We start from the raw sequence: 27899 nt of genomic DNA, 5'->3' as shown, positions 1-27899 counted from the left end.
TGTGTATAAGAGACAGGCATAAATACAACTTTATGCATCTGGGAAGCTGACAGCTGCCCTATGAGATAGAGTGTGACAGTTTAAAATCAAGGAATCAATCACTGAGATATAGTGCTTGGATGCTGTTTCCACCAGGATGTATTGCAGGATCCAGGAGCTCGCTATTTGAGATATGCCATCATAACTCTGATAGATTAAAGCACCACATCCAGAAAACAATTGTGCAAGAAAAAATGGTGTCATAGATCTGCCAGGTTACAGCACAGACTCCAGGAGCCAACCAGGGGAAGGCAGAGCTGTATCTCTGCTCCCAGAAGCCGCCAGAGAAGCCTGATGACAGTTCTGTTCTCAAACAGCCCCATTATGACCTAATTAGCATACATGAATTGCAGATTTAAAGCATTAAAGTGATGTACAAATCATTAATTTTTTGTCAAATCCATGTCAGCCTTGTGTATGCCTTCCTATTTTAATGTTGCATGACAGTGAAAAGAAGTCTAATCCTCTGTATATAAAGAGGAGAGATTTGGTGTAGCTGATATAATGAGATCTATTTAAACACTGGATGTTTTGCGGCTTTGTGTGTATCTGCTCAGAGAAGAAAAAAAAAAAAAAAAAAAAGCCACGTTTGTCCCATTAGGGTTAATTGTGAAAGGATGTAAATATATTCAAAGCCCCAAGGGCAGTTCTACATGTTGTCTGTGTGAAAGAGAAGATATAAAACTTGTTTTCCATCAAAACTTCTTTTTAGTTTTGCGACAAATAAAAAGAACCACATGCTCCCACAAGATGGACCTGATTTTTGGAAGACGTGAGCACTCAAAAGAATCAAGCCCTCACTTTGAAAAACCAAGTCTAAGCCATAGTCTCAGCAATGGCATACGTAAAAAATCAAATATCAAAATCAAGTCCACATTGACTCCAATGCATGCAGAGAATCACTGCGAAAAGGGAGGACAACTACCTTGAAGTGGGACTTCCTAAAGTATTTGTGTTTCACAGCGTGGCTGGGAACCCTAGATACTACCTGCAGGCTGTGGTTGGCTGCCTGTCTGAGCCACCATAAATAGTTTGTGTTTCGGGATGGGTCTCCATCTGTTCTGGCCTCATGGGTTCGCTACTTGCTTACTATCCCTTTTCATATCCTCCCCTTGCTTTCCCTCCGTGGCTTTAAAAGAGTTCTTGCATCTTATGCTCTGAACAGATGATATAGCCCCTCTTCTGAGCTGAGAACGCTATTCAACACCGTTGGGCAAATCGTCCTGTCACCAGATTAAAGTGTCATCCAAGTTCCCTTTCAGTGAGACGATTTTTCCTCCACAACAAGTGGCATTTCACATGACCAAACAGCACATTTCCAGCAAACAGCTTATATATTAAGCTGACCGAAATCCAGATGCATGAACAGAGAGGTCTTCTTTGACTGTCTACTCCATCTCTCCCACAGCCTGGCCTGGGGACTGATTGAATTCCAGAGAGTTGCACAGGGGGTAGGTAAGAGGAATAGTCTTGGCAGCTGTGTTCAAGTATTTTATGCATCAAAAGAGAAGTTTATTGGTGGCATGATTCTGAGAAAGCACAGAAGCCCAGATGCTGGCTGGGATTTTCATAAAAGATAATATAATTAGGCACCCAGTTCCAATTTATTTTCTGTGGACACTGGAACCCTCACCACTACACCCCCTTAAAATTGCCTGCAATCCCAAACGAGCAGGTTTGGTCAAGGTGTGTGTGTGTGTCTTTGTTTTAGATCTGTGTGTTTCTGCAGTCGACAGCCCTCCTGGGCAGATGATTTCTCTTACAGTTCACTAGAATGACTTTCCCAGCAGCAAATAATCAGCAGTGTAGCTCATCTTTTCTGACAGGAGTTGAGCACAGAGATGGCTCTCCTCGGGCTAGCAAAAAAAGAATGTAGAGGAATGAAAGTGCCATTGAGAAATGTGTTGAACTGAGAAGCAGCCTGTGTCAGCTCCACACCTGGACAGATGCTCAGCACTTACCTCTTGAATGTTATTTTAGTAGCTCAAGTGTCTGTCCACTGGCCTGCTATCCCTACCTGACTTGTGTAGGCAGCCTCAGGCTAGTTTTATTGTCCTTGTGTTCTGGAAAAATAAAGAAACAGACCCATAATTTAAATACACCATTATCTTTCTGCACAGAAATACTGGACATTTGCAAAAAAAGATGAGAATAGCTTCCAAGGGCAAATCCTCATATTCATCTATGTGGCAATAACCCAAATCAGCTTTTCACAGAGCTAGATAATTTTCCAACCACCATGGCAGCAGTCAAAGAAGATGTATGAGGATGGAGAAAACTGGTGTAGGTTAAAGATATCTTTCAGATTAACATGCTGGACTGGGTTTAAGAAACAGAGACAGCAGACAATTTCATTAACTATTTTTGTCAGTATTTTAGGATTCACAAAAGAGAACAGGTCTTCTGTGGACTTGGGAAGAGCCTTAATGTGTTGATAAGGAATCAGTCATCAGCACATGGGGATTCCCACACTTTATTTATTTTTTTCTGATATCTTAAAGAATGTGGGGTGTGTGTTACAAGGACACGAGGGCACTTTCTTTCAGCGTAAGAGGATTAGCAGCTTTGGGGTAAGGAGGGAGAGAGCAGGTAAAAGGCTATGCTAGGAATCAGGAATGGAAGGGAAACATTTGAATTTCATTTTCCCTTCAAATCTTGCCAGAATTTGGGGAGCCCCTGAATACAGTGCAATTCCCCAACATCTTTCCATGTCTGCTGTGCAAGAAGGGTTATTAGAGAAATGGCCAGTCAAACAGGGAGCACTTCCGTAACGGATGTGTTTTACAAAACAATGTTTAGAGCCTATTCAAAGTGAAATATTTTATTTAGTATGGGAGCACTCTCTGCCTGTGACATTGATGTGTTCTGGTTCATTTGTAGTCTGCACACTTGTACTGAATTTTAAAGTGAAAGAGGGAAATCGAAGTTGCACAAGTTCAGAGACTGTAGGGAGAACAGAGGCCATCTCTGAGCAGATCCAGCACTAGCAGTAGGCATAACTCCAAGAGCTGAAACTAAAGAAGTCTCAAGGTCCTCATGAAATTAATCCCTGTGCGAAGGGCCAAGGCAACCAGACAAATGCTTTTGTGAGAGCCTTCCTGCAGCCCTCAAGGGACTCTGGGAGCATGTAGGGCTTGTTCTGGCCTTCCTGCACAACCTGGAGTCCAGGGGAATACTGTTGCAGGGACTGTCTCCCCGAAGAGACAACAGTTTTAAAGTGGATTGGCAGAATGCAAACGAATTTTTGAGCCATGCAGAACCCAGCTTTGGCCTTATTCCTGCTGCTAAGGACAAGCTGCCTGGCCTCCGCACAGCAGTGATTTTATTGCTGCTTGCTGAATCCCCTGCCCTGCTCATCATTCTCTTCTCTGCACTCGCACATGCACAGCACTGTACAGGATCTAGCCATGTAACCTGACAGAGCAGCTGCAAAGGTGTTCAGCTGCCCTGATCTCCACCTACTCCAAAATTTCTGGGCTAAGATGGCTCTTCGGTTGATACCTCCTGAGTTCAGGATCTCATGGAGTTACGGGAGAACAATCTGAACAAAAGGTTCACTAATGAAGCAGTAAAATCAGTTGGCTCCAGGGACTTGTTTAATTTCATTAACTTGATGTTGATGCAATACGTCCTGCAGTAATTGGTATGTTGATCTTGTCCCTGTGCTCTTGTATGAGAGAAGAGAGCATAAGATCTCCATTTCATCCCAGAGCTCAGATGAGCTAGCCCTACGCTGCACTCTGTTAGTGATCTTCAAAAGGCATTATTTATAAAAGTAGCTTTCTGGGATGCTGTTCAATCCATGCCCATTATCCATGCAAATTCCTCAAGCTGTATTGGGTTAGATAGCTGCTGGTATCATAGCTGGAAAACCAACAAACCTGCAGAAATCTTTCTTAGTTCTTTATTGAGCACAATGAGGTCGGGATTAGTCAGTTAAGGCATTGGATTAGCACTATTGGTAGCCATGGCAATTTCCATTTGTGTGACAATCCATGTCACCTTTTCCATTAAAATTCAGCTTAAAATACCTATGAGAATCCCACAGTCCTCTCCGAATCCCAGGAATATCACATGGCATCATTCAAGCTAGAATAAATCCAAACACATCTGAAGCTTTATTCAAATAAGCTGAAACTGCAGTAAGTCCAATTAAAGAAGAAAAGCATTAAAAACCTGAGAAACAAGCTCTCTGCATTCTAATTCTGATCTGGGTCTTGCCGTGATTCATTGCATTTCTAAGTCTTATAGTTCTTCTAAACAAATAAGGGAATTGTTCCCTCTGATTCCTGTTCACTCAGTAGTTAAGCCCAAAAGACTAAGCTTTCACCTGAACAGAGGTGAACATTTCTGGTGAGGTCACCTCCATGGCTGCTAAAGATGCTGCACACACCTGTTGAGGAACTGAAGGCTTGCTGTACAAGGCCATGCCACCGACCCTGGCAACCCAGCTTGCTCATATCCGATTCTGAGCTCCACGTTCAGTTTTTCAGATATAAATCACGGTTCTCTTCACCTCAAGCCTGTTGGGTTTTTCCTCATTTTGCATAGTCACCAATAGATTATTATAACTGTGCTGCCAAAATTACTGTTGTGGGGGTGGAACTTAGACAAACTGATCTTGCTGACTGTTAATGGCTTAAGTATGGAAGTGGAAAAGATGATGTCCTTCTGCCCAGCCTCCTGTTCACTCCCTGCTTACTGACCTCCAACTGAAGGGCAGTAACAAGCAGCTGGAATGTACTTACCTCTTGAACTGCCACAGCGTTTGCAGCTGACCCTATGTGGCTGCATTCTTTTACAGCCAATGCCAGCTAGAGAAAAAAGTTGTGAATGCCAGCACCTCAGTCTGAAGCAAGTCAGGGTGTCCCCCTTTGAAAAAGCTGCACGCTCCCTGTGCCATTCCTAGAAACTATGGCAGATTTACTCCTAGAGGTGAAATCACAAATAAATTTGGGAGGTTTTCAGAGGTGTCCGTTTCAACACACAGCCCACTCACTTCTCATGCACAGCCTGCATCTGCCACACTGCAATTTGCTCTTGGTTTATGCCTTGAACTTCACTTTGCCACCACTGTGTCCATAGCCAGCCTTCACTTCTATGATCTGAACATACTGTCATGTTGTGTGATTGCACATAAACCCCTTCTAGATCTACTAAGATGATTTTTGTAGTGTTTTTGCTAGAAAAGTCTTACCCTTGACTATAAGCTAAATAAAACAATTTTATTGCCATCAAATATTTAAACCTACTGTGCTGCTGTGGACTCCAAGAAAGGAAGTGAAATATGCCTGAAAAGAAAATGGGAAAACCCAAAACCTTTATCCTGCAGATACTTCCATCAATAACTTAAATTATGCAGCTGTCCTCAAATAGATCAGGCTCACAAACAGCACAGCTTTCAGATGCTGAGAGAACCTGATGAAAATACATTCATTTGAAAATATAATTTCTTTGTATATTCCCAGGTATTTTCTGAAGCCTAGGACTGTCTGAACCACCGTGAGAGGTTGGAGAGCTGTGAATGGTTTTTCTTAAATTGCATGTGAGGTAGTGGGGAAGTTGATATGTTATGTACTCAAATGAAAGGCTTTTTTGAAACTGAGCTCAAGTGTACTGCAAATTCAAATCAGCAGGGTGCCAGTGCCCTCTGTGCTTGCTCTCTGTGTCTTTAAGAACACAGAGTCAAAGACTTCCAGCAGAGACATATGAACATCATCTTCTGACTGCCTCCTGCACTAGCAAGAGATGCTGCCTAGTTGCAAAACCTGTGTGTGACTTCGCAGGATGCCGGGACCCTCTCCAGGCACCTCACCTCCTTCCTGCAACGCAGCCGCAGCTGCCACCCGCGCACAGCGCTGTCAGCACCCAGCAGGCAGAGGGGCTGCACTGTGGTTCTGCACCTAAAGGTAGTTTGCAGGGAGTTCAGGGGCAGCTCCCACCCGCGGTGAGGCCACGATGTGCTCGGTCACCTTCACCCCTGGTCCAGGAAGAAGCTGGCCAGCAGCTATTGCTGGGCCAGCAAAGAATCGAGAGGTACATGAAGAAGTAGTGGGACTTGTCCTCCTCCTTGGACCCCATCCTGAGCATCTTCCTGCTCTTTAAGGACAGGGAGTAGGTCTAGTGGCTCTTGACCTCAGGAATATTCTGACAGGTGATGTGCGAGGTTGACTCTGTCCTCAGGCTGTGAGCACAGCAGAGACCCCACCAGGTGTATCTACATGGTTAAATGCAGATTAATGAGGCTTACCTCTGCCCATTCAGAAACCACTGGGATACATTAGCTCAAGTTCTCAAGCTGTTCAACAACCGTGATGCCTGAGGGTTGTTTCTGTGCAGTGTGCCAACCAAGGGACAAAAAGAAAGAGCACCAAATATCATAAGTTTTCTGAAACAATTGCAAAGGCAGAAAATACGATGGGGGAATATAGATGCAATTTACAGAGACAGAGGTGAGGAGATGAAAGAAAACTCATGGTTTGCCTTCCAGTGTTTTGTCAGAGAAATTAATGTTGGACATACAAAATCGCACACTGCTTCTGAGTTCAGCCATATGATTTGATGGCTTTTTTTAGTGATGCCATATGCACAGTCTGAAAAAGAAAGGACTGGCAAAACTGCAGGAACAGTGCTTATTTTTCATATGTGGGAGCATCCCTAGATATTTTTATTGGACCTGAGTAAATTATGCTATTTGTAAACTGAAAATGGACAGGATATATGCATGGTCTTAATTTGAAGTATTTGTTGAGGCTTTGTATTTACAAAAAGCTTTAGTTACTGCTTTAAGGAAAAATTAGTCTGCTTAAAAGCACATGAGGAGCTCTCACCTATTACCATTCACAGACTGAACCTGTCCAGAGCCAGCTTTGCTGGCAAACATATTTTGGCTGTTACACCCCTACTTTGGTGACACAAAACAGACGCTAGAGTTTATGGCTGCTTTGTGTCACCACAACAGTACAAGGGCCCTGTGCACAGGCTGGTGAATCTGGCCTTCAGTGCCTACAAAATAATGCTTGGAAAATAATTTTACAAATGATAGACTATGCAAAACTCTCCTCTTCCTGGCATTATTAATATCTGTATAGTTATCAGACTGCAAATAAGTTTGAATCAAACGCAGCAGCACTTTATGAAAATAGAGTGTATATATCAATGTACATTGTGTATAATTGGTACCATTTGAAATGATGAAGTGCTACTAACTGATCTTCATAAAATAATACTTTGCATTTATATAGTGCCTTCCGTCTGAGATCTCAGAGCACTTTGCAGACATTACTGAATTAACTCTCTCTAAGCCTTCCTAGTTAGCTGTTGCTCTCCTTAGTCTACAGATGTGGAAAGCAAAGGCAGAGAAAGATGAAGACCACATGAGAAAACTGGGGCTCTAAAAGCAGGCACTTCCTGCCCTGTGAAAAAACTCACAACCTTTCTTTTCTTTTTTTTTTTTTTTATGAACAGAAGCTGTAAACTTTCAGCACCTCTGAAAATCAAGCTACTTTAGTTGCTCTTTTGGATGCAAACGCCCAATTTAGCTTAAATGATTCCTTCAAAATCCTCCAGGGAATGTGTAGGAGAACTGACAAAAAGGATCCAGAAAGCTTGGCTCAGGGCCCTGTGCTTTGGCTGAGAGACTGTTCTCTGCATACCGCCTGGCCACTGTGACCACAGCTTGTGAAACCTTGCTTTGTCTTCTCATACTTTCCCCCCTCCCAACAGTTTCCAGCAAAAAAATAAAAGCAAAAGGAGTTTGCAGCTTGCCAGAGGATTGCTGGATCCTCTTCAAGGGCACAGGAACCTAGGACCTGTGGCAAAAAGGCAAGGTAGATAGTCTCAACCTTTGCAGATTTCTGAGGAACTTCTGAAATCAGATCAAGTCAAATTAATTAATTTGGTCAAATTAATTAATCTGGCTGAAAAATCTCTCTGAAGAAACGATCACACTGATCTGGGATGGTCTGACAGAACAAGGCCAGACACCTTCTTGGCAGGTATGAGGATTGGTATGGGACAAGCAGCTGGAGGACAGCTGGAGTGGTACCAAGCCCTTAATCTGGATAAAATGCAGCCAAGACAGAACATTCAGCTTCACAGAGAAATTGGGACTTTGCCTTCAGGGTTGCGTTCAGGCAGATGACAATGTCCAGACTTGATGCCTCCTACTGCCTGTTATACAGTGCCTGAATCAGATCATTGGAGGCTTTTGAGAGGTGTCTTGCTCTCTCGTCAAACTGGGCCAAGGACATAAAGTGGTGCTCAGACACCAGAATATAGTCCTGAGACTTTGAGGAGGCCTGTAGCTGGATTTTCCCCTCATTCCTGGCACTGATGTTGCCATGACTGCAGAGTGGATTCCCCCTGCGTCCTGCAAGAGGAGAGCTCTGTGCTGGGAGTTTGCACTCTCTGCGGGGCTTGAAGGCAGGCAGAGAGGCAAACAGCCAGAGGGATGCTGATCGGGCCTCCAAACAAAAATGCCACGTGCATCACTTGGTGAATGGCAGTTGCCACTAATTTGCAGTGCTGCACTGGCAAGTCAGCCTCAGCAAGGAATGCTCCCCTCCTCACCAGGGCGAAGATAAATGATGCTGCTCCAGAGAGAGCATCTACACTCACATGGGGAATCAAGGAATAAAGGCTAATAAAATAAAGTGACATAAAAAATAGTAGAGTAATATTACTTGACATGTTCCTTTCTACCCTGTACTAGGTACAGAGCCTGCCACTTCATTCTTTCATGGGACCTAATGCATCGTTCTGTGTTTAGTCTCTGATTAGTGATTTTGGCCTGTGTTTTTTCTCTCTCCCCCCTTTACTGGCTTCTTTTTTTAAAGACAATGCATTCTTTTTCTTGTTTCTCGGTTTATTTTTTTGAAAGAAATATTTACTAAGCAAATGTGAAATGCATCAGAATGCTTTGCAGGGCTGCCAAGAGGTCAAAGGTCTGGAATAAAAATGATGTTGAAACTATAATTAATTAGCTGACATTCTCTTAGAAAATTTGCTTTGGGAAAAGCTATGGTCAATCAAGACAACAGACAAAGTGACAGAAAAATGAGTAATGATGGAAAGAGGGATAGGAAGAAAGAAAATCTGTATGGGTAGATTTATTCCTTTTGAAAATGATCCGATCTTCCTCAGCCATTGTCCTGGCCCTCAAACAAAAATCTTCTCCAATAAATAATTTCAAGCTGTTTTCAGTGACTAAGCCACAAAATGTTCCATCCTGAATAAATTCTATTTACTGCATGCAAAACCGATTAACATACTTCCAATGCATTTATAGGACTTCTGGTCTGCAGAGGCCATCTGTTTAGGGGAATTTCTGGAATAGCAGTGTCATCCCTACAGTAGGACTAGCAAGAGGCCTGAAATCTCCACCTTACTCTATACGCAGCTGTATAGATGATTCAGGAGCTGCTTGGACAAAAAATAATTTGTGTGACTCACTGGGCAAATATGTCATCTCTGCCTACACAGGGAACTTTCCTAAACCTTTTGTCTTAAATCACCTGTTACTTTATAATATGTTACCAAACCCTGTCTGGAAACAGCATGTGCTGAAGCTTTGTGGGAATGCATTTGCCTTCCACGTTGCTTTACTCAGAAAACTGCCTCAACTGTCTTCATACCCTGTGCATCCCTACTAGGACAGGCTGTCAGGTTCTTGTGAGCAGTAAATGTGCTGGGAGAAAAAAAAAAAAAGGAGAAATTGTGTCCGTCCTTTAACTGTTCACTGGATTGGGATGAATTTGCCACAAAACCCCTATAGATAGACCATAGATACCAGGACTGTACTTCTCAAGGCAGAAGAATGTCCAGACCTACTAAGGTTCTTGCCTCAGAGATCTGTTCAGATCTGTATGGTTTATATGATGATCATTCAGGTCTTAAGAGCACCAGAAGAAAGGGAAGCAAAGGACAAGACCATCAGTCCAGGTGCCGATCCCAGGATATTTTGAAAGCCCATAACTTTATATCCTCCACAACAGCACACTGTTCATTGCCCAGCCTGAAACTGGAAAGGAATAGGAGAAGAGTACAGAGGTCTTCTGATGGCAGTGCCCTCTTCCATTGCTACTGCCCCAAGGCTGAACTACAAACCACCAAGTGGTAAGAAACAGGCTGGCAGCAGCCAGCAGCGGAGGATGAGTTTCCAAGTATTGGTGGATGCATGGTTGTCTATGCCTAGGAAACTATTCAAGGTCAATGTTTCTCCCCTGCCAAGGAAAGTAGAGGAGTCCCATGAATGATCTGGCTTCAGCCTATTCAAATCCCCCAGCTTTCCTTGGAAGTGGAAAGCTCAGCAGCTGTTTAAGAGACCCTGAGGATGTCTGACCAGCATGCTTATTTATAAACTTCCTCCCATGCTTTGTGACAGCAAGTAGATGTAATAAATATAATTCTGTGGAAGAAAAGCAAGGAACAGCTACACTTGGACAATGCTCTGCATGGATATACAAAAACCTGCTGTGACTTGGAAGCTTAGATGTGCCCTAACATACTGCAATTATTAAACCACAGGTATTAGGGAAATCACATCTGTCCATGTTGCACAGCTGAATTAACTAGGCTGGTCTCATTATCCAATAAATAGGCAGCTTTCATGTATTTCTCAGATTTATATGTGTGGCAATACTTAGAAGCAAGCTGTCAAAAGCATTTTTTTTTCAAAGGTGGTGTTTAGAGCTAATACAAAGTACACAGGGGAAAAAATAATCCAGATATTGTAGGTCTAAAGGATGATTTGCAAAGCTTCTTCTTTCTGACATCCTGTTCCTATTCAGGATGAACATATGAATCGGAAGATGCAGCAAGGGCTTGACTTTGTTAGTTTAGGGGGATGTTTCACCATCTTGACTCAAAGAAGATTCCTGCAGAAGACGAGGGGAGTTCTGTATGGATTAGGGGCACAGAACCGGACTGACAGGTTGGTTGCACACATGTGTTTTTAGGTTTTGCTATCTTCCTTATGGCAACTGCGGCTTTTCTGTCTCTCTTCCCATTAAGATTCCCAAAAGAAGACTATTTTCACCTGAGTAAATATTCTGCTCCTGTCTTGATTTTTACACATGAGCGTTCTACTTTGTGCTAGAAGAACGCTACAGTAGCAGTACTCTGGGGATGCTTCTCTAATAGATTCACAAGGTTGACTTGTTTAAGTGGGATTTCATTGTATTACACAGAGGATTTTTTCCTAAGGATGTGATTATTCCAGGACTGATCCTACTGCTGTGATATGACCACTTTTGGCACTGCGCATGCATGGCATGGGATTAGTCTTCTGGCACCATATAAAATGACTTAGACATGTTGTCTTACTTATTAGCATGTGGTATTGCAGATCATTTTACAAAGGCAACAGCTGCAACCATTACTCCTACAGTTATGTCATAATTTGGTATGTCAAACACCTCTATATAGTGCAGGCAAGAGGAACATTTATTCGTCTCACTTGTCAATACATTTATTTCCATCTTCTTAACGCTTTTCTTTTTTGCTGTAGTAAAACAATCCATTCTCCATACAGCTAGCTTTCCTAGGAGCTGATGAGGGGCTGCAGAAGGAAAGGTACTCGGGAGCTTTGGAGATTAGTACGTCGCAAGACCCTATACAGAACAGATTTATACATTATACTTTAACATTACGAGCACTATTGCTGTCTCTGCCACGACAAGTCAGCTACTCTGCGTACAGCACAATCATTTACTGCTGCCACATTTACTGCAACCATTTGCCACTGACTTCAGCTTCAGGGAGCCAGGATCTCTGAGTATCCAGCTCTGCACAGAGGTTGGGGAAGGACTCAGCAGAGGCTGCATGCTCAGTCCCTCAGAGGGTACCACTGCTCGCAGCTGGGCTTCCCAGCCAGCTACCTCTGAGCCACAACACACCACGAGTCACTGCAGGGAAAAGAGTGCACCGGCTCCAGTATTTGCATGCTGCCATTCATATAGGAACAGTGTATTCACACGAAAAGGGGGGGCTGTGGATCATAGACCCTTTTTGAGGTCCAGGTATGTTGGGTGAGTGCAGGGACAGGACTTAGTCACTTCTGGCATCTACACCCTGCCCTTAGGCTTTCTCACAGCACCTTCTGCCTCACAGCACAAACTAGCCAGAGCACAGGCTTGATGATGAAGGAGAACTGGTAAAGGAAACCTGAGATACTTTTCTTCAGTTTCTCTTCAAGTCACAGGTTCAATGTGGCCCAGCTGGGCAGGGGGCCTAACACAAGATGATCTTGTGTAATGGGAGGTGGATATAAAGCTTTCCTCTGCCTTTCTGTAAACTCAGATTCCTGCAGAACATTGGAGGCATCCTCTCTGGGTCAGTTCATGCCGCCTCATCTCTCTGTTACAGGTTGGCTCCACCTCAGTGCCAGCTCTTCATGGCTTCTTCACCTCAGTCTACACTGGGAAAATAAGCTGTTCCCAGTATAACACATGTTAAAGCCTTCACCAAGGTAGCCCATTTTGGCCTAAATGGGCAAGAAGCATTCACAGAAGACACCCACAAGCAGATCCAAGGAGGCGGACTGTGTCAGAGCAGTCAGGAGAAGCAGCTGGAGCTGGCCCCAAGGTGGCTGCCACTAGAACAGACTGTTTTCCAGCCATTCCTCCTGGGAAGAAAGCTGCCCCAGTCACATAGAGAGAACTGCTGCTGGAGACAAACTGTGACTTCGGAGCTGCTGTTGAGAGGAGGACTCTGCCTTGAGCCCTCCCACAGTTAGCCCAGCATAGATCAGTACTAGCCAGCATTTCGTAGCAGTCCTGTCCCTTTGACCCCCTCTTCTCTCCACGACTTATGTATTAGCCTTGAAAGAAGCAAAAAGAAGGAAGGGAGATGGGGGCAGAAGGGGATCCAGACTGCAATCTGTAGCAGCTGACATTTTTATTGTCTTTTAATTAAATAAGCCTCATACACAAGAACACATGCAAATTCCCTTGTGTACCCTCCTCCTCCTCTTCCTCTTAAAAGCTCATTAAGGAAGAGGATGACAATCAAACCAGGAATGCAGGATTGCCTCTTCTACTTTCAGGCTGCCCTCTGGACATCTTTGCCTGGACAAAAGGTCACTGCAGAACAAAGCAAGATGGCTAAGGATGCGTTTGGTCCTGTTGTCAAAAGGCAACAACAGAAAACCAGTATGAGTCTCCTTTTCCTCTGCAGCCAATGTGCAAGTGAAGGGGTGGAAGTGTGCAAATGGGGGGGAAAATAGTTTGTGCTTTCAGACATCCCACTCTTCTCCAGTTTGATAACAGCCTAAAGTATCTCTGATTCAACAGATCCGCTGGAAGCTGCAGCTGAAGCAAGAGGAACTGCATTTATGTTGCAGTGTCCTCTGATGAACAGCAATGACCAGCAGGTCAGCAAGGTCAGAAGCCGATGCTCCCCTCATTTATCTTATATAGACTAGATCTGGACCGTAAGTGGGATCCTGGCTGCAAGAAGCATCTTACTCCAGTGCTTCATGGGCTGCTGTATGTGCAAGTAAAGGGGATCCCTAAGATCCACCTCTTACAAAAGAGGCAACCTCCACCTCTACAGACCCGCAAAGGGCACAGCCCCAACAGGTGAGTTACCTCCCCTTTGGAGGTAAGGTAGAGCAGTAATTCTGTTAAAATCAGGCCTGGGACCACAGTGATACAAGTGTAAGCCAAATTTGTGGTGAACATACACAAACACACGTGTGTGCATGTTCCTGGTGCCCTTTATGCATCTTGGCCGCTGTGACACATTTGGCTTGTAATCTTGCCCATGATTTTGTCTCATGGAGGTTCCTGTGGGGCTGGGCCAAGGCACTAACTTCAGTCCTCTCTGTAGGCAGTTCATACCAAGGCTGCTCTCTTTCAGCAGGTGAAAACAAAGTGCACAAGAGAAAACCCCTTGCAGGAGAGGAACAGCCAGAGGCAGAATAGAAAGATGCTAGCACTGACTGCCAAGGGGGCCCTGAACAGTCGAGAGAAAGTCCATGAAATGATCTGTCAGCATTTTTATTTTCCCACAGGGGTCTCTGGGGAGAAGGCATGGGGTCGCTGCCTCAGCAATGAGACACACTCTCCTGCCCACCCTCCAGAAGCACTTGGGGGGCAGGTGAATTTATTTGCTATTTCGTTATTTTTCCTTGCAGATCTGACAGCTCATAATACCTCCGGTGCCTGACAGCCTCACTCTTCTCCAATTGATAAATAATCTCTTTCTGATTTGAGCAACTAAGGAACATCTTGAGCCTGTCACACTGGAGAAGATCCATCAGTCTCTCGTGCCACAAGTGAGGTGTTTGAAAAATGCTGTTTGTACAACCATTCTGGGGTATTAATTCCTGGCATCTCACTTGTATTTTGATTGTTTCTCAAAGAACAACAACATATTTTAACTCTTTGCAAATGAAGCAGCGTTCTGTTGTTATGGTAACTCAAGTTCTAAAAATATTATAAAGAAAAGACCACCTTTAATTGATATCACAAGAAGTTGTTATGGTAACTGGAATTTTAAAAGTAACTAGGTTAAACTCGATTTCTTTTTATCCAGAGCTTTGCATAAACAAATTCTGATTAAAATATCAGGTTTAATTTAATCAGTTAATTAATGTCACTAAATGTCATTTATCTTATAACTCTCATTTATATTCAGTGCAAAATTACCTAACTTGCTGAGTTCTAACTATTTAGCCATCAATCTGGTATTCTGGAATAGGATGACTGTACAATTTATTTTTGGTCATGGAGTGGTTAAAGTTGAATGCACTGCTTTTATACCACGTGAGAGGCCCATTTGTTTCCTCGGGAGCATGGGTGTAACGCCATCCGGTAATCCTGCGATGAAAGTCAAGCATGTGCTGTATGAATGAAGGCACATGCTCTGATGACTTCTGTATCTCTCCAAAGCAAGTATCTTTCAAACCTTCCTCTACTGTCTGTCTCACTTCTCCTTTGCAGCATCCAGACTTTCTTTTCCTGCACTATCTCCCCCTAGGCTGTCTCACCTTTCTGCCCAAATCACTGCCTCCTCCGTCCTCTGTCAGAGCTGGCAAACCATTTCCCACCCTAACCCCCTAAATTATCCATGACATTTCTTCTACTGCAGGTGCATTTTCCTCTTTCAGAGCTGCCTGTCTCTCCATTGCACAGCCTCTGCCATTTCCATCAGTTATACCTCCCTTACTCGCTTCTGTTCTCTTTGAATGCCCCAGATTATCCTGCAAGCACTTCCAGTGCACCCCGAGTTACTGCAGCCGAGCCCAGCTCTCTGCACATTCTGCTGGCAGGATCCTCTGTAACTTCCTTTTACTTTTTCCACCAAACTTAATCTCCTTGTCCTCGCTATCCATGATCTGGACTGCATAGCTCTTGGTTACGTCTCAATTCTCTGCTCATTTATTCACAGATTAATAGAGTTAAAGGCCAGAAAAGGTTCATTATGAACGTTTAGCCTAACAGGCCACAGATTTCATCCAGGAATTTCCATGTTGAACCTATAACTTCTGTTTGAACGATTAGTGTGTCTCTTACAAAGACACCTAGTCTTGATTAAAAGACTGCAACTAATGGAGAACCCACTACATCCCTAGATAGCTTGACCTAAAGATTTAACCCTCCCCGTTAAAAATAAATGCATCATATCTTTCATCCAAATGTGACTACCCTCAGCTGACAGCCCTTGGACTTCTCTATGGACTTTAACATTTGAACAGTTCACCTCAAGGGAAAAAATTATGGTGGGTCAGCTTTCCTGTGGTAATCACCCCCATTCATGCTCTTACCTACAGCAAACTACAATAAAGGTGAAATGATTTATTGGGGGAGCCTGTCTCTCAGTGTAGGAGGGGTAAACATGTGCTTGCAGAGGGGGACAAACAGCTCTTGCAGAGCAGCTGGTACAAAGTAATATATTTTTTTCTGGTACCTTGTGTGTATGTCTTCCTTTCTGCTGCATTTTCTTTCCCAGATAGAAGATTAACATCCAAAATTTTCTCATGATATTGATGCTTATACACCTCAGTCAAATTGCTTCTTAACCTTCTTTTGGATAAGCTAGAGAAGACTTGTAAGAGCTTTTTAAGTGTCTCATTGCAAGGCAGAATCTCCAGGGCTGGAAATCGTTTTTTCACTTGTTTTTGTACTGCTTTTCTGGTTTTCTGCAACCTTTCTGGATGTCTGAGCATAAGAACTGGATACAGAATTTAGAAGATCCCTCAGCAATCCCATATCAAGAAGTGACATCATTCCCTCCCAGACCCTACTAAATCCCTTTGTTTATTTGCCCAAGAATTGCATCAGCCCCTGTAGCACCAGCTTCACACTGGGAATTCACATTAATTTGTTCTTCCAAAATAGCCCCCTCATCCTTTCCAGAACTTCTGCTTTCTAGTTCAGCCTGAAACTAAAAATATAACCTGCATTCTTGGTTTGTGTATATGCGACCTTCCCAGTGGCTGTACGTATACACTAGCTTTCTAAAAGAATCCGGTTTACCAAGCAATCCATATCTTGCCGTAGGAATGCTCTGTCCTTATTAGCATCATTTATCATGCCAGAGATGTTTACTTAATCTGCAAAGTTTACCAGCAGTGCCACCTTCTTCCACCTCAGTTGTAACTTCTTTTGCATTTGCCTCCAAGCTTTCAACCTTGACTCCTCTGTTCTTAAATCTCTAGCTTTCTAACACTACTCTGAAGCAACTATTTCCCAAAAGCATCAAGCCTGCCTCCAGAGCAGTGCAAACAAATCATGACTGAAGAATCCTCATTAAAAAAGAACTCCCAGAAATTACCGTTTAAGGGAAAGACATGGAAAACTGCCCTAGTCAGCCACAGCATATCCCAGTGTTCTGCATCCTCTCTTTAAAGAGTGCCTGTTATTCTTTAAACTGTTTGACTCAGGTCCCTGTGTTGCAAAGCTTCTTGCATACAGCTAATACTATCAGCATATTATTATAAATCATACTAACAGCAAATGCACATGCAGTATGTGGCTTGTAAGCACAAGCATGCAAACAGCTATGAATCAATCTTTGCCTTTTTTGATGTACTGTAATCAATCCATAAACCAATTGTGGAAAGGAGGATGTTTTATTCTTATGAAATGGAAAATTCTCCAAATGCAAGTGGTTTCATATCAAATGCTTCTCCAAAAATTAGGCTTTTAATTTAATCAACATGAGGTTTGGTTTTTTTTTAAAAAAATCTTTCTCCTCACAGCTGCCAGATAGAGAAACAGATTTTACTTTCCATCTTAAAAAAAACCCAAACAAATCACGACCAAACAAAAAAAGCTACATTGTCTTCCCTTTAAATGTTTGATTGCCATTCATGACACAATTTGCTGTAATTGTCCTGCTTAGCTCCCTCGCTGAAATGGACATCTCTAAATTTTTGGCAACATCTCTGCTCCCAGTTAATGTTGGTCGTGATATTTTGCTTTCCCTGCATATATGATCTTCAGCTGATAGGAATGGTGTTGTCTGCTTATACTGGGAATAGAATATTACAACTGACGGCGTTCACTGAACAGCTGAGAGGAGGACATTAACTGGAGTTCTACCAAGCATTATTTATTGTTACTGAGGAGTTTATGGAGAAGCCAGATCTCTTGAGCCACTCTTCAAAATTTACCTCAAATCTTTAGTCACTGGATTTATGGGGAGGAGATTTCTTGTGTGAAATGTCAGGGAAAGAGTCACCAAATATTATTGGTTAACACCAATGAGTAAATAGCTTTGGAAAACCACAGAATGCCAGATTTACTCAGAGCTCCAACTAAAGTCCTGTATCTTCTACCACACACCCAGAGTGCTTACTAATAGGGAATTCCTAGGAGTTTAGAAAATGCAGATGATTTTTAATATTTTGTGTTTGAGGTGTACATAGCAAAGCAACTGATCAGAATGTGCAATCCATTTTCTAAACAGTAATTAGGCTAACAGAACATATTCATAATTTAATATAGTCATTAGAGATGACTGGAATGAATCTTTTTTTTTTTTTTTTTGTAGAAGCTTTTAAGAACCTTCCCCAGTTTCAAGTTTTTGGCAAAAAAAAAAAAAAAAATCACCCTCTGAGTATTTGTATTCTAAAATACCTCTTTAGCATTTATGGTTTAAATGTCTCCCACTCCCTTCTTCTCTGTCCCTTTGACACCATGGCTATATCCCAAATCTCGTGGTGTTTCTTCTCCGGTACCCACAGAAGCAGTTCGCTGACCCAGCACCCTGACTGAAACCTTTTACTTATAGATACTAAGCGTCTGCTCATAGCAGAGTGCAGAAATAGTTACTATACATTTTTCCCAGTCCACATAGGGAGAGCTTTGAAGCCCTGGTGCAGCCAGAGATTGTTACATCAGGAAAATATTTGGAAGCATAGATCCAACTGGATGAAACTGCAGCTGGGCCAAGCTTGTGTACAGCCATTGAAGTTTCTAGGGGCACAGCAGCTGGAGGACAGGCAGGGGAAGCCAGAAACTGCACAGCTGAATCCTCTCCAGACCATGTGTGACACATTATTTTGCCACCTTCTTTTACAGGTCTCTCTTGCCATGGAAGTGAAGAAGAGAAGTGTAACTCAAAGAGCTGTTTACTTTCCTGTTGAATGAACAGTTTTGAATGAGCAAGATCAGTCTACAAGGATGAAAAAGCAACCTTGTCTCGCCAAAACAAATAAAAAGCTAGGAAATTAGGTTAGCTCTTCAAAAGTTTTTCAACCTTCAGGAGAAGCAATGGGGCTTAATTCCATCTGTCACTCACTCTGCTCTCAGGAAGGGACCTTCTGTCAGTTACCACACCAAGAACCTCCACATCAGACAAAGCCAATGTCTTCAGAAGTGACATGCATAGATATCTGTGCAGCTGCAGCAGCACCCACAGGCAAGCCAGAGCCTCCGAGCACTTTTCAAATCAGCTGGATGATGGCACGAAATCCCTTCTTCCCTGTGCCATCATGTGCTGTGCATTAGTGGGCATCTGGGATAAGGACTACCCAAACTTCTGGCCTCTCTGCCTGTAATCCATTCCCTCCGCAGGGCCGAATCCACTCTGCACCCCCAAGACCTGAGGCACTGCTCGCTAGGCCTGCCCCTAGAACATGTGCACTGGGAGAAACCAGTGGGTACACTGGGAATGTGACTTACACTGGGACCACAAAAAGTATCTAGAAAGTGCATGCTGTATTAGATATTGTAATACCTAATGATAATCCGTGTGAATATTTTGCAACCAAGTGTTCCAGACTATTCTTTCCCAAAATAAAAAGGTTAAAAAGATTCAGTTCTGCTGTAATTGGGCTTTCAGATTCCCAGGGAACCAGCCAGTCCCCACTGAACTTCGCAACTCTAGTCTGGACATTCTGCCCAGCAACAGATTTTGAATTTGGTTATATTCTGTTGAGAAAAGGTTCACAAAGTTCAAGGCAAACAGAGTGCAGCTCCTGGGCATACACTAGAAGCGTATGTGCTGGCTTCCCCAGGCCTAAAGCAATCCTAGAGCAAACTTCCCTGCAAAACGGACTTTAGATTCCTTCTGGATTTGGGTTAAACAGATCTGTCTCTTCCTTTGCTACACTGGCAATTTCCATCCAGATCCCAACCCAATTGTGTGTGTCTGAAGAAAAACAATCCTTGTATTTACAGGGAGTACTGCAAGCAAGAGAAGCATGAAGTTACATAAAGGATTTTCACTCCTTCAAAATGAATAACGAGCAAGATGAGCTGCCCAACAGAAAGAATTGCCCTTGATTCGGTGGATTAATTTGCTCGATAGCATGAACTAAGACAATTTAAGGGAAATTAGAATTAATATAAAACATTTGTCTTCAGACATGCTTAAACAATAACATGGAAGAGTATGATAGTTAATAGGGTATACAGAGAGGTTTAGACTGCAGCCATCTTAAAAAAAAAAAAAAGGTTTGATGCCAAATATTGTGTACATATTTTTTCTTATCACAACACAGTTACTATGTTGCTAGTGGCTAACTATACATCCTTGTTATAGAGGCAGACTGACAAACATACTTACTTTTGCTTGCTATTTTACCTAACCTATTAGCATTTGCTTTAGAGTAGCACCCAGGAAGACAGCTCATGGACTGGCTCACTATTATGCAAGGTGCTACACAGCAAAGACTGCCCTTGACTTCAGAGAGTTTACAGTCCGATGTCTCTTCTTGCTCTGCCATGAAGTGCTACATCTGATGGGGAATGTCCACAGAACATTTTCCTTTTTTTTCTCAGCATGCTTCTTTGAAAATCCTGCTGTTACTTTTTATCATTGTTGCATTATGAGGGACAAATCTCTGTGAGTCACAGGTCTCCTCTCCTTTTTTGTGCTTTGCACCTTCTCTGTCACTTGGTCAGAGAATGACACTCTCTGACTGGCTTGCATACACAGTGTGGTGGAAATAAAGCTCCTGGGTCTCCAGTGATGTGCAAGTTCACATTCCCATGTAGGTGATCTGAATCCATAACTAGCTCTGGCAGCAATGCGTGATAGATTGCGTTGAGTGCAGTTTTACCATGGTACACAGTGCTGCTAACACTGTAAGCTGCTCTTCAGCCACTGTGAGCATGGCAGAACTGCCAGCATAGCCTTCTCCTGTGGAGATTAAGTCAGAAGATAAATCACGATGGATGGGCTTTAATACACTGCCTACATTTTTAAAGTCCTGCTGCCTAGCAAGTGGATGTCCCTGGGCATATCACCAGCAATATTTATGTATGGATGGACATGCTCTCCATAAATACTATTGTTCAAAGTTAAGTGGGTAAGTGCTGGAAATAATAATAAAGAAATCTATATGAAAGGAAGACTCAACCTAATCACATTCCTGATGTTTGGGACTCAGCATCTCAGTGAAATGGCTCTATGATGGCTCACAGAGTGGGAAAGAACAAGAAAATATACGGCATTCCTCCTAGCCATATAGCTCATATCCAGCACTTCGGCAGCAGGAGAATTCCTGGCCATGCACTGCGCCAAGAGCTGGGTTCAAGAAGGATTTATACCATGCCCAGAAGAGCTAACCTAGACAGTCCTAGACAGACTGTGGCAGTCAATGGGTCAGGTCCTGAATGGCTCCTGTGATGAGCATCTCATTTGAATGTAGCTACAGAGAAAGTAGGGGGTGGCTCTCTGCCGAGACCCCACAATCCCCTGTGTTACCACACATGGTGGCCTGCGGAAGCTGCTCAGAGAACTGCAGGCATGGGTCTTTCTGTTCCCCAAGAACTCCATGACTGCTATGACGGCACGTGTTACACAGCCCTTGAGAACTACCGGGGGTGGCATTCTGTCTGGGAGCAGCCAGTCCTTCACAGTAGCCTGGACCATGACTATAGGTGACAGGGATTTCTCCTCACTCACCTGGCCTTCTACATGCTAAACACCTAGTGCCCTGGGGCTTACACCTCAGCTCAGCACTGTGGAAAGAGGGCAAACCTCTTCTTCTGAGACTTAAAAAGGGACAGGGTGTGTACACATACACCCCTTTCTCCACTGCTGAATGAAGCCAGTCCCCAGCTCCATCCTAGTAAGTGAGACAGGGAGGCAGCAGAGGGATGTGAGCCAGGCTTGGAGAGGGTTAAGAACAACTGACCTACGGCTGCTACTGGCTGTGCTTTGCTCTCCCAGCTGGGGGAACGGAGTCAGCAAAGAGATTTTTAAACTTCACTTTCTCTGTCTACAGGTGCCTGTCTTCCAGTATTAGTCTAGGGAACTGCACACCAATTACCTCATATATTCACTGAAAGTGCAGTACAATACAACTTATTGTTATATAGTGTCCTTGATAGAAAGCCCCATGAAATGCTTGACAGTACTATTGGGTCCATAAAAGTGTGCGTGGTCATGAATACATGTGAAGGTTCAGTCCCTTGCGCTTGATTCCTGTTCTCTGCTGGAAACCACTCTGTTACAATTCTCTCCATTTCAACACAGAGGAGGTGGAGGAAGGGAATATCACAGCTCTGTGTCACTGTCTGCAAATGTATGAGGACACAGAAGGGCCATCCTGCTAGATGTGAAATAAATGGACCCAGGGGACACACACAGACATGCAAATACAGAGGCATGGACAGTGACCCATAGCTGACCACCGATGACCGGCCTGACTCTCGGCACCATTAGGGCTACCAAAGTGAGATGTTGTGCACTCGTTGCTGCAGCGGAAGGGAATGGATTTTCCATGGCAGTGCTTTGGCTCAGCCACACATACTGTACCCAAGCAGCTTAATCTAATCTTTGCAGCACTTGGCAAATGAAGAGCATAATGTCATATCACGAATCACCTGTTTTCTCTAGCACTGGGCCACAGAAAAAAAAGGGATTTTGCTGTCCAGTGTTCAAATTATTTGTGACCATTTGATTAAACCCATTTCTAAAAAACACAGTAAAATGTCAATGTTGTGGTTCTATCATGAGGCAGATGGCCCTGGATTCAGTCAGCTGTGAAGGTGAAGGCAAACTTAGCTGCCTAATGCAGCATTTATGCTCAAAAAATCTGTGAGAGATTCATGGGTGTGCCTGAATTCCAGGGCCGCTGGTTTTGGAGTCTCTGTACAATCAGTGGAGAGGGCCAGGCATGAAAACCAATGGGTCACTGGAGGACCCTGGGATGCATGGAGGACTGCTCCTCAGCACAGAGAATGCAGCCCACCAAGAAGAAGCCACCCCACTACCAGGGACTCATCCACGCCAGAGGACACCGATGGCAGGTAAGAAGTCAGGACAAGCCATGGGAACGCGTTGCCCCTTTCCACCCAGTGACCAGCTCCTAGCCATGTCCAGCCTCATCCTAGCCATAAAGTTTAAAAGGATCCTGCAGGTGACGTCTTGTGACTTCTGACTTCCACTCTGGAAGCTTTCTTGGAAGGCCCAAGGAAAAAGGTCAGTCAAAGTAATTCTTTCCGTTGCAGTTAGTATGGCTGCAATAACAGCCATGTGCTGTGGCTCAGACTCAGGGATTTTCCTTAGGTTTGCAGCAATATTTTGCAGAAGAGACAGGTGAATATTTTAGAAAAAGTACTTTAGAAGACTTTGATTTCTTTTTAATAGGCTGTTCTCCTTTACAACTCTTGAATTTTCTTTGCAATAACCAAGGCACAGACAAAAAAAATCCCACACTTAATTAGGCCTGATTTTCATTGAAGCCCTGTAGAAATTCAAAAAAGAAAGACAAGAAAGCTAGAACCTCAAAAATTTGCCCATAGCTAAACTTCACACATTATTATCCACACAAATAGACAGTCCTCTCTCCAAGGGTTTAACAAGCAATTGTTAAGGAACTATACTGTGGGGCACTGACAAATCTAAAGAAGAATGATCCAATGTCATTTAAAAAGAAATCACAATGCTCTTTGTTGTGTGGTGCCCTCCTAGCCTTTAGGAGACCCTGGTGCTAGGAGATGTCCAGAGAGAGGATCTGTCTTGAGGATCCTGTAAAACCTGAACCCTGCGAAGTGTTACTGTGCTTTAGTGACTGGGAGGTGCAGAAAGGTTCACTGAAACTATAGTTAAACTTTGATGTATTAGCAGTTCCAGGGGAAAAAAAAATGGGGTGAAAATATTTTCAGGCTGACAATAGACATGAAACATCGGTGAGCTGAAGAGAGGAAAAAATTTTGCTTTGTGCTGAATGAAAATTAGTATTCAGGTAGTTTTGCTGATCTGTACATTGTATAAACAAGTTCAAAATATAACGGAATTTCAAAAATAAAAAATGTCATGCTGGCAACAGAAAATCAAAATGTTTTGTTAGAAAAAAGACCAAATTGAAATAATTTGCGTTTTGGGGATTTTTTTAAAAACACACATAGTAAAATCAAGATTTGTTTGAAAATTATCTTGCTGCTATGAGATCAGGCAATGTAATGCTCACCCAGGGACATGTGTGGTCCTGTGTGTCTGCCGTCTAGGGCTGATGTCTCTGCAGCTGAGGGGACAGGAGACTAAGCATATCACTGTGCTCCTGGAGAGCCCTGCTTCCTCTGTATCCATCCAGCTTGGTCCTGCCCAGACCTTGTCCAGTGCCATTGCAGCATTGTTTGCGCGGCTCAGGGATTGTTTGCTGGGTGATGGAACCCTCTCACTTGTTTCCATGCCTGCTGAGACCCAATTCAGCAGTTCTCAGCTGACCAACCCTCTCAACTTCAGCATGATAAAAGCAAGGTTAGACTCTCGGTGCCCTTTAATTTCACTTGCCTGGTGCTGATAATTGGAAAATGAATATTACACAGGCAGCAGAGGGTGGCTTCAGTGGGTTGGATATAATCAGCATCCCTGTGCATGTCCAAGTTCATTTTGTCTTATTTTAATTCTGATAGTATTTCTGTTTAGAGCCAGCTCATTACAGGCATCTATTCAAAAGCTGGAGACCACATCCAATATGAAAGTAGAAAAAAAAAAAAAAAAGGAATAAAATGAGCATAACATGACGGCTTTTCACCTCCCCCTGCTTCTTTCCTCACCAAATTAACAGCAAAGACCTTTTAAAGCACCTCACGTAGGCGTCCTTGTTATCAAAAGTGTCGTGCTGGTGAGAATCAGGCCCTGAGCACTGTTGCGTTGAGGTGAGTCCCACCGCCGGATCGATAGCTGGCAGGGCTCCTCGGCAAAGCACCTGCCAGCAGCATCGCAGCGCGCTGCCTGGAGCACGCAGCATCCTAATCCTCTGCTGCATGTCACCACGGGAAGCCCTGAGCGGAGGGAATATGGGGCACAGCACAGGGCATTCCTCTCTTCCTCCATTTTTGGCCCCCCTTGTTCTTATGTTCTGAGGTTCAACAGGCATTTCAAAATGTCGGGGAGCGGGTAAAGAAAAGGAAGGAGAGAGAATCCTATCCTGCCTGTCTCTATTCTGTAATGTATTTATGTGGGAACGGAAGGGGGGGACCTGGGGCATCTCATTGTATCTGGTTTGGAAAACTTTTTTTCTTTTTTTTTTTTTTTTCCCCATAAACAGAAAGGCTTCAGAAGGAGAATACTAAGCAGAACAGAGAAATGACACACCATTTATCCAGGTTTTGTTAAGTAATGAGCTAGATTCCTCAGTGATCAATCTCTCCCCTTCAATTAACAGCAATAAATTTCTCATAAAATATTCTAAACAGTACTGGACTTTTTTCTTGCTTTACATTATTTATGCGGCATGTTTGTTGTTCTTGTCCTTAAAGCAACTTTATATATTGTGTCTTATTTCTCAGCCAGAAAAACAACTTGCCACTGCAGAATGATTTCAGCAGTGTGTTATCTCTGCCCGTCTGATCCCTGCCGTGTAATGCACACACACACTGCCCCTTAGAGGTGACATCCAGTCATGGGCACAGGGAAAAAAAATCACAACTACGGAGATATGTTTTGGTTGCAATGTGTTTATGCAATTTTGACCAGCTGGCTGGCTTACCAGAAAGAGAGTCCGATATTTTTTTATTTAGAACGAATGCCCATATTTTGATCTCAGATAAGTAGTGCAAACCTGGCATAGTTCCTCTGATTTTGAGTTTTGCAATGGACATACCTGATGTCAGGTTCCTGACCCCAGCTCTTGTTTCCAGAAAACTCTGTCGCATAAAGAATTGCAACTGCAGCCACTGTGCCTTTGCAGATGCTGCTGGACATGGCCACGCTTGGAATACCAGAAACTCCATAGCGACCGGAGGCTAATTGACATGTTGCCATCCACCTTAACAAATGAGTATGGAAGTGACAAGAAAGGAAACAGCAGGCTAAGCCTATTACTTATCAACTGCTACAACAGCCACCAGCCCTATTACTGCTTTGCTCTGCGCTTCCCTGCTCACTGGGGATGCTGCCTCAGCAAGGCAATGGGCATCCTCATGGAAAGCCCGACCGTGACAGCCCAGTCAGGCCTTGGCCACCTCAAGGGATGCTCTCTCGTGTCAAGTGCTTCTCTGTGTCCTGTCCTGATGGAATAATAAAGAAAATCTGTCTCCTTCTTTCCATCAGCAGCTGTCTCTGTCCTTCAAAGCCAGGAGGGGTAGCACACAAAAAGACAGGGAAGTAAGCAAAAAGCAGAAAATGCTTTCTTGTGTCCATTTGCCTGATATGACAGTAATTTCTCTAGCTAGGATTTTATATTAAGCAAACAATGTGTATGTGTCTCCTGTGCCAGGCTGGAGGTGGGAAATGAGCAGTAAGCTGTGTGGGGGACTAAGCCATCATGTAAGATTGCTGGGAAATGAGGCATTTAATTTAAAATGAGCAGAACTAGGAGCTCCAGGCTGGCAAGTATTGCGAGCCACTCTCCCAGCAAGAGCTAGCACAGCACCAAGTCATGGGATGGATTTAACATTGAAATTTCAGCCTGCCCTTTCACCCCCAGCCAGAAGAATGCAGGGCTGGGATGACTCTTCATTGCAAAGAAAAAGATTCCACAAACATGATTTGTCCCTTTCCCCAATTTACCCCTTCTTTTGACTCCCGATGACTCCAAATTCCAGGTAAAGCATCATTGCTTGTATGTTTTATGACTTTTCTCTACACTCTGAGCAATAATCAAATTCTATTGCCTCCAAGGCAGCAGTTCTTCAGGAGTGAGATGACCATTTCTCTGGGCTAGGGACCTCAGGCAGGAAGTGGTGTGAACTGAAATGGGGAGAATATCCAGGGCCAAAGGGTGGTCCATCATAAAATCCAAGAGTGATCCAAGAGCTGGAGAAAAAACATGGGCTTAGCTCTGCTATGGCTGGAGAGAAGACAGGTCTGCTGAGAGACAGGAGAGAGACTATGGAACAACTAGAAACAGAGAAGACCTGGCCCAGTCTCTGCACAGGGAGCCAGGAGGTGGGCATGTAGGAAACTGGGGTACAGTTTGTCCTCTTATGGCTGTCCATACTGGGATTAGGACCATTCTGAAATGGAAGGGAAAAGTACAACCCCAACAAGGGTGGGATACAGGACCTTTGGCAATGCAAGTCAATGTCTGCATTCTACAAATTAAAATGATTAACATTTTGCAAACCATTACTGGAATTGTTCTGCCTGGCTTCAGTGGAAGGAAGCGGTACTCATTAATTCCTGTCTGACAATCCCTTTTATCTGTTACTGGGATGAACCTACAAGGGGAACACCCAGTCAGGCACTAACAAAACAGGAGGTGTGTGCACATGTTTGTACGGGAGGAGAGTTATAAAAATGCTACTTACCCTTGGGGAGAAACTTGCTATATGAGATTTTAATTAGTAATTAGGTTCTTGGACACTGTACCTCTACACAAAATTAACTCAGCAGTGCTAGAGACAAGGGTCAAAAGAGAAGTTCTCTTTGGAAACGCTCCCCTTCCCTGGTGGGAATGGTCATGTCCATCTTGCCTGCAGGTGGATCAAACCGCAGAGCAGTGTGGCTGAGGATGTCCCGAGCCTGGAGGTCAGCAGGGCAGCCAGTGCCTGTATAGGTCTCTCTCTATTTGTAACAAAAGCATTCACCACATTTTCCCCTATCCCATCAGTCTTTCTGCTTTTTCTGTTCTCCTCCCTTTAAACATGCCTTTGTTCCTGCAGAGATACACAAGGGAGAAACCTTGTCCACACACACTCATCTTTGTCATAGAGGCCTGAGGTTTCTGAGGGAGATTTGCAAACTGTTGCCATGTACAGAACTCAACAGACGTCCACACTGACCTTGAGCAGTCCTTGGTCAGGCCTGATCAGGGGCAGGAGTGCTTCCTGGGCTGTTTTTTCTGAGTGCCAAGGATACTATTTGCATGTGACTGACTGCAGAAGAGGCAGAGCCCACTCTTCCCTTCAGAATGCACCTTCATGTCCTTTCTAGAAGACAGTGCAGTAGCATGTCCACGGTGGGCTTACTTGAGAGGAAGATCTGTCAAGCACTGGTCAGGGACTGAA

General features: G+C 43.7%; 1 protein-coding gene across 1 annotated transcript in view; it reads right to left on the bottom strand.

Annotated features, from left to right (window-relative positions):
• Positions 1 to 26504, bottom strand: part of PARD3B (par-3 family cell polarity regulator beta) — a 494000-nt gene extending 467496 nt beyond the window's left edge. The window contains exons 1-3 of the mRNA XM_026853194.1: positions 26461 to 26504; positions 25553 to 25717; positions 24539 to 24731 (exon numbers count right to left, since the gene is read on the bottom strand). Of these exons, the coding sequence (XP_026708995.1) occupies positions 24539 to 24731; positions 25553 to 25717; positions 26461 to 26504 (402 nt within the window). The remainder of the gene's footprint in view (positions 1 to 24538; positions 24732 to 25552; positions 25718 to 26460) is intronic.
• Between the last annotated feature and the right edge of the window lie 1395 nt (positions 26505 to 27899).

Source organism: Athene cunicularia (assembly GCF_003259725.1).
Source record: "Athene cunicularia isolate RWA chromosome 7 unlocalized genomic scaffold, athCun1 chr7_part2, whole genome shotgun sequence".
NCBI lineage: Eukaryota > Metazoa > Chordata > Aves > Strigiformes > Strigidae > Athene > Athene cunicularia.
This window is presented reverse-complemented; position numbering and strand designations above follow the sequence as displayed.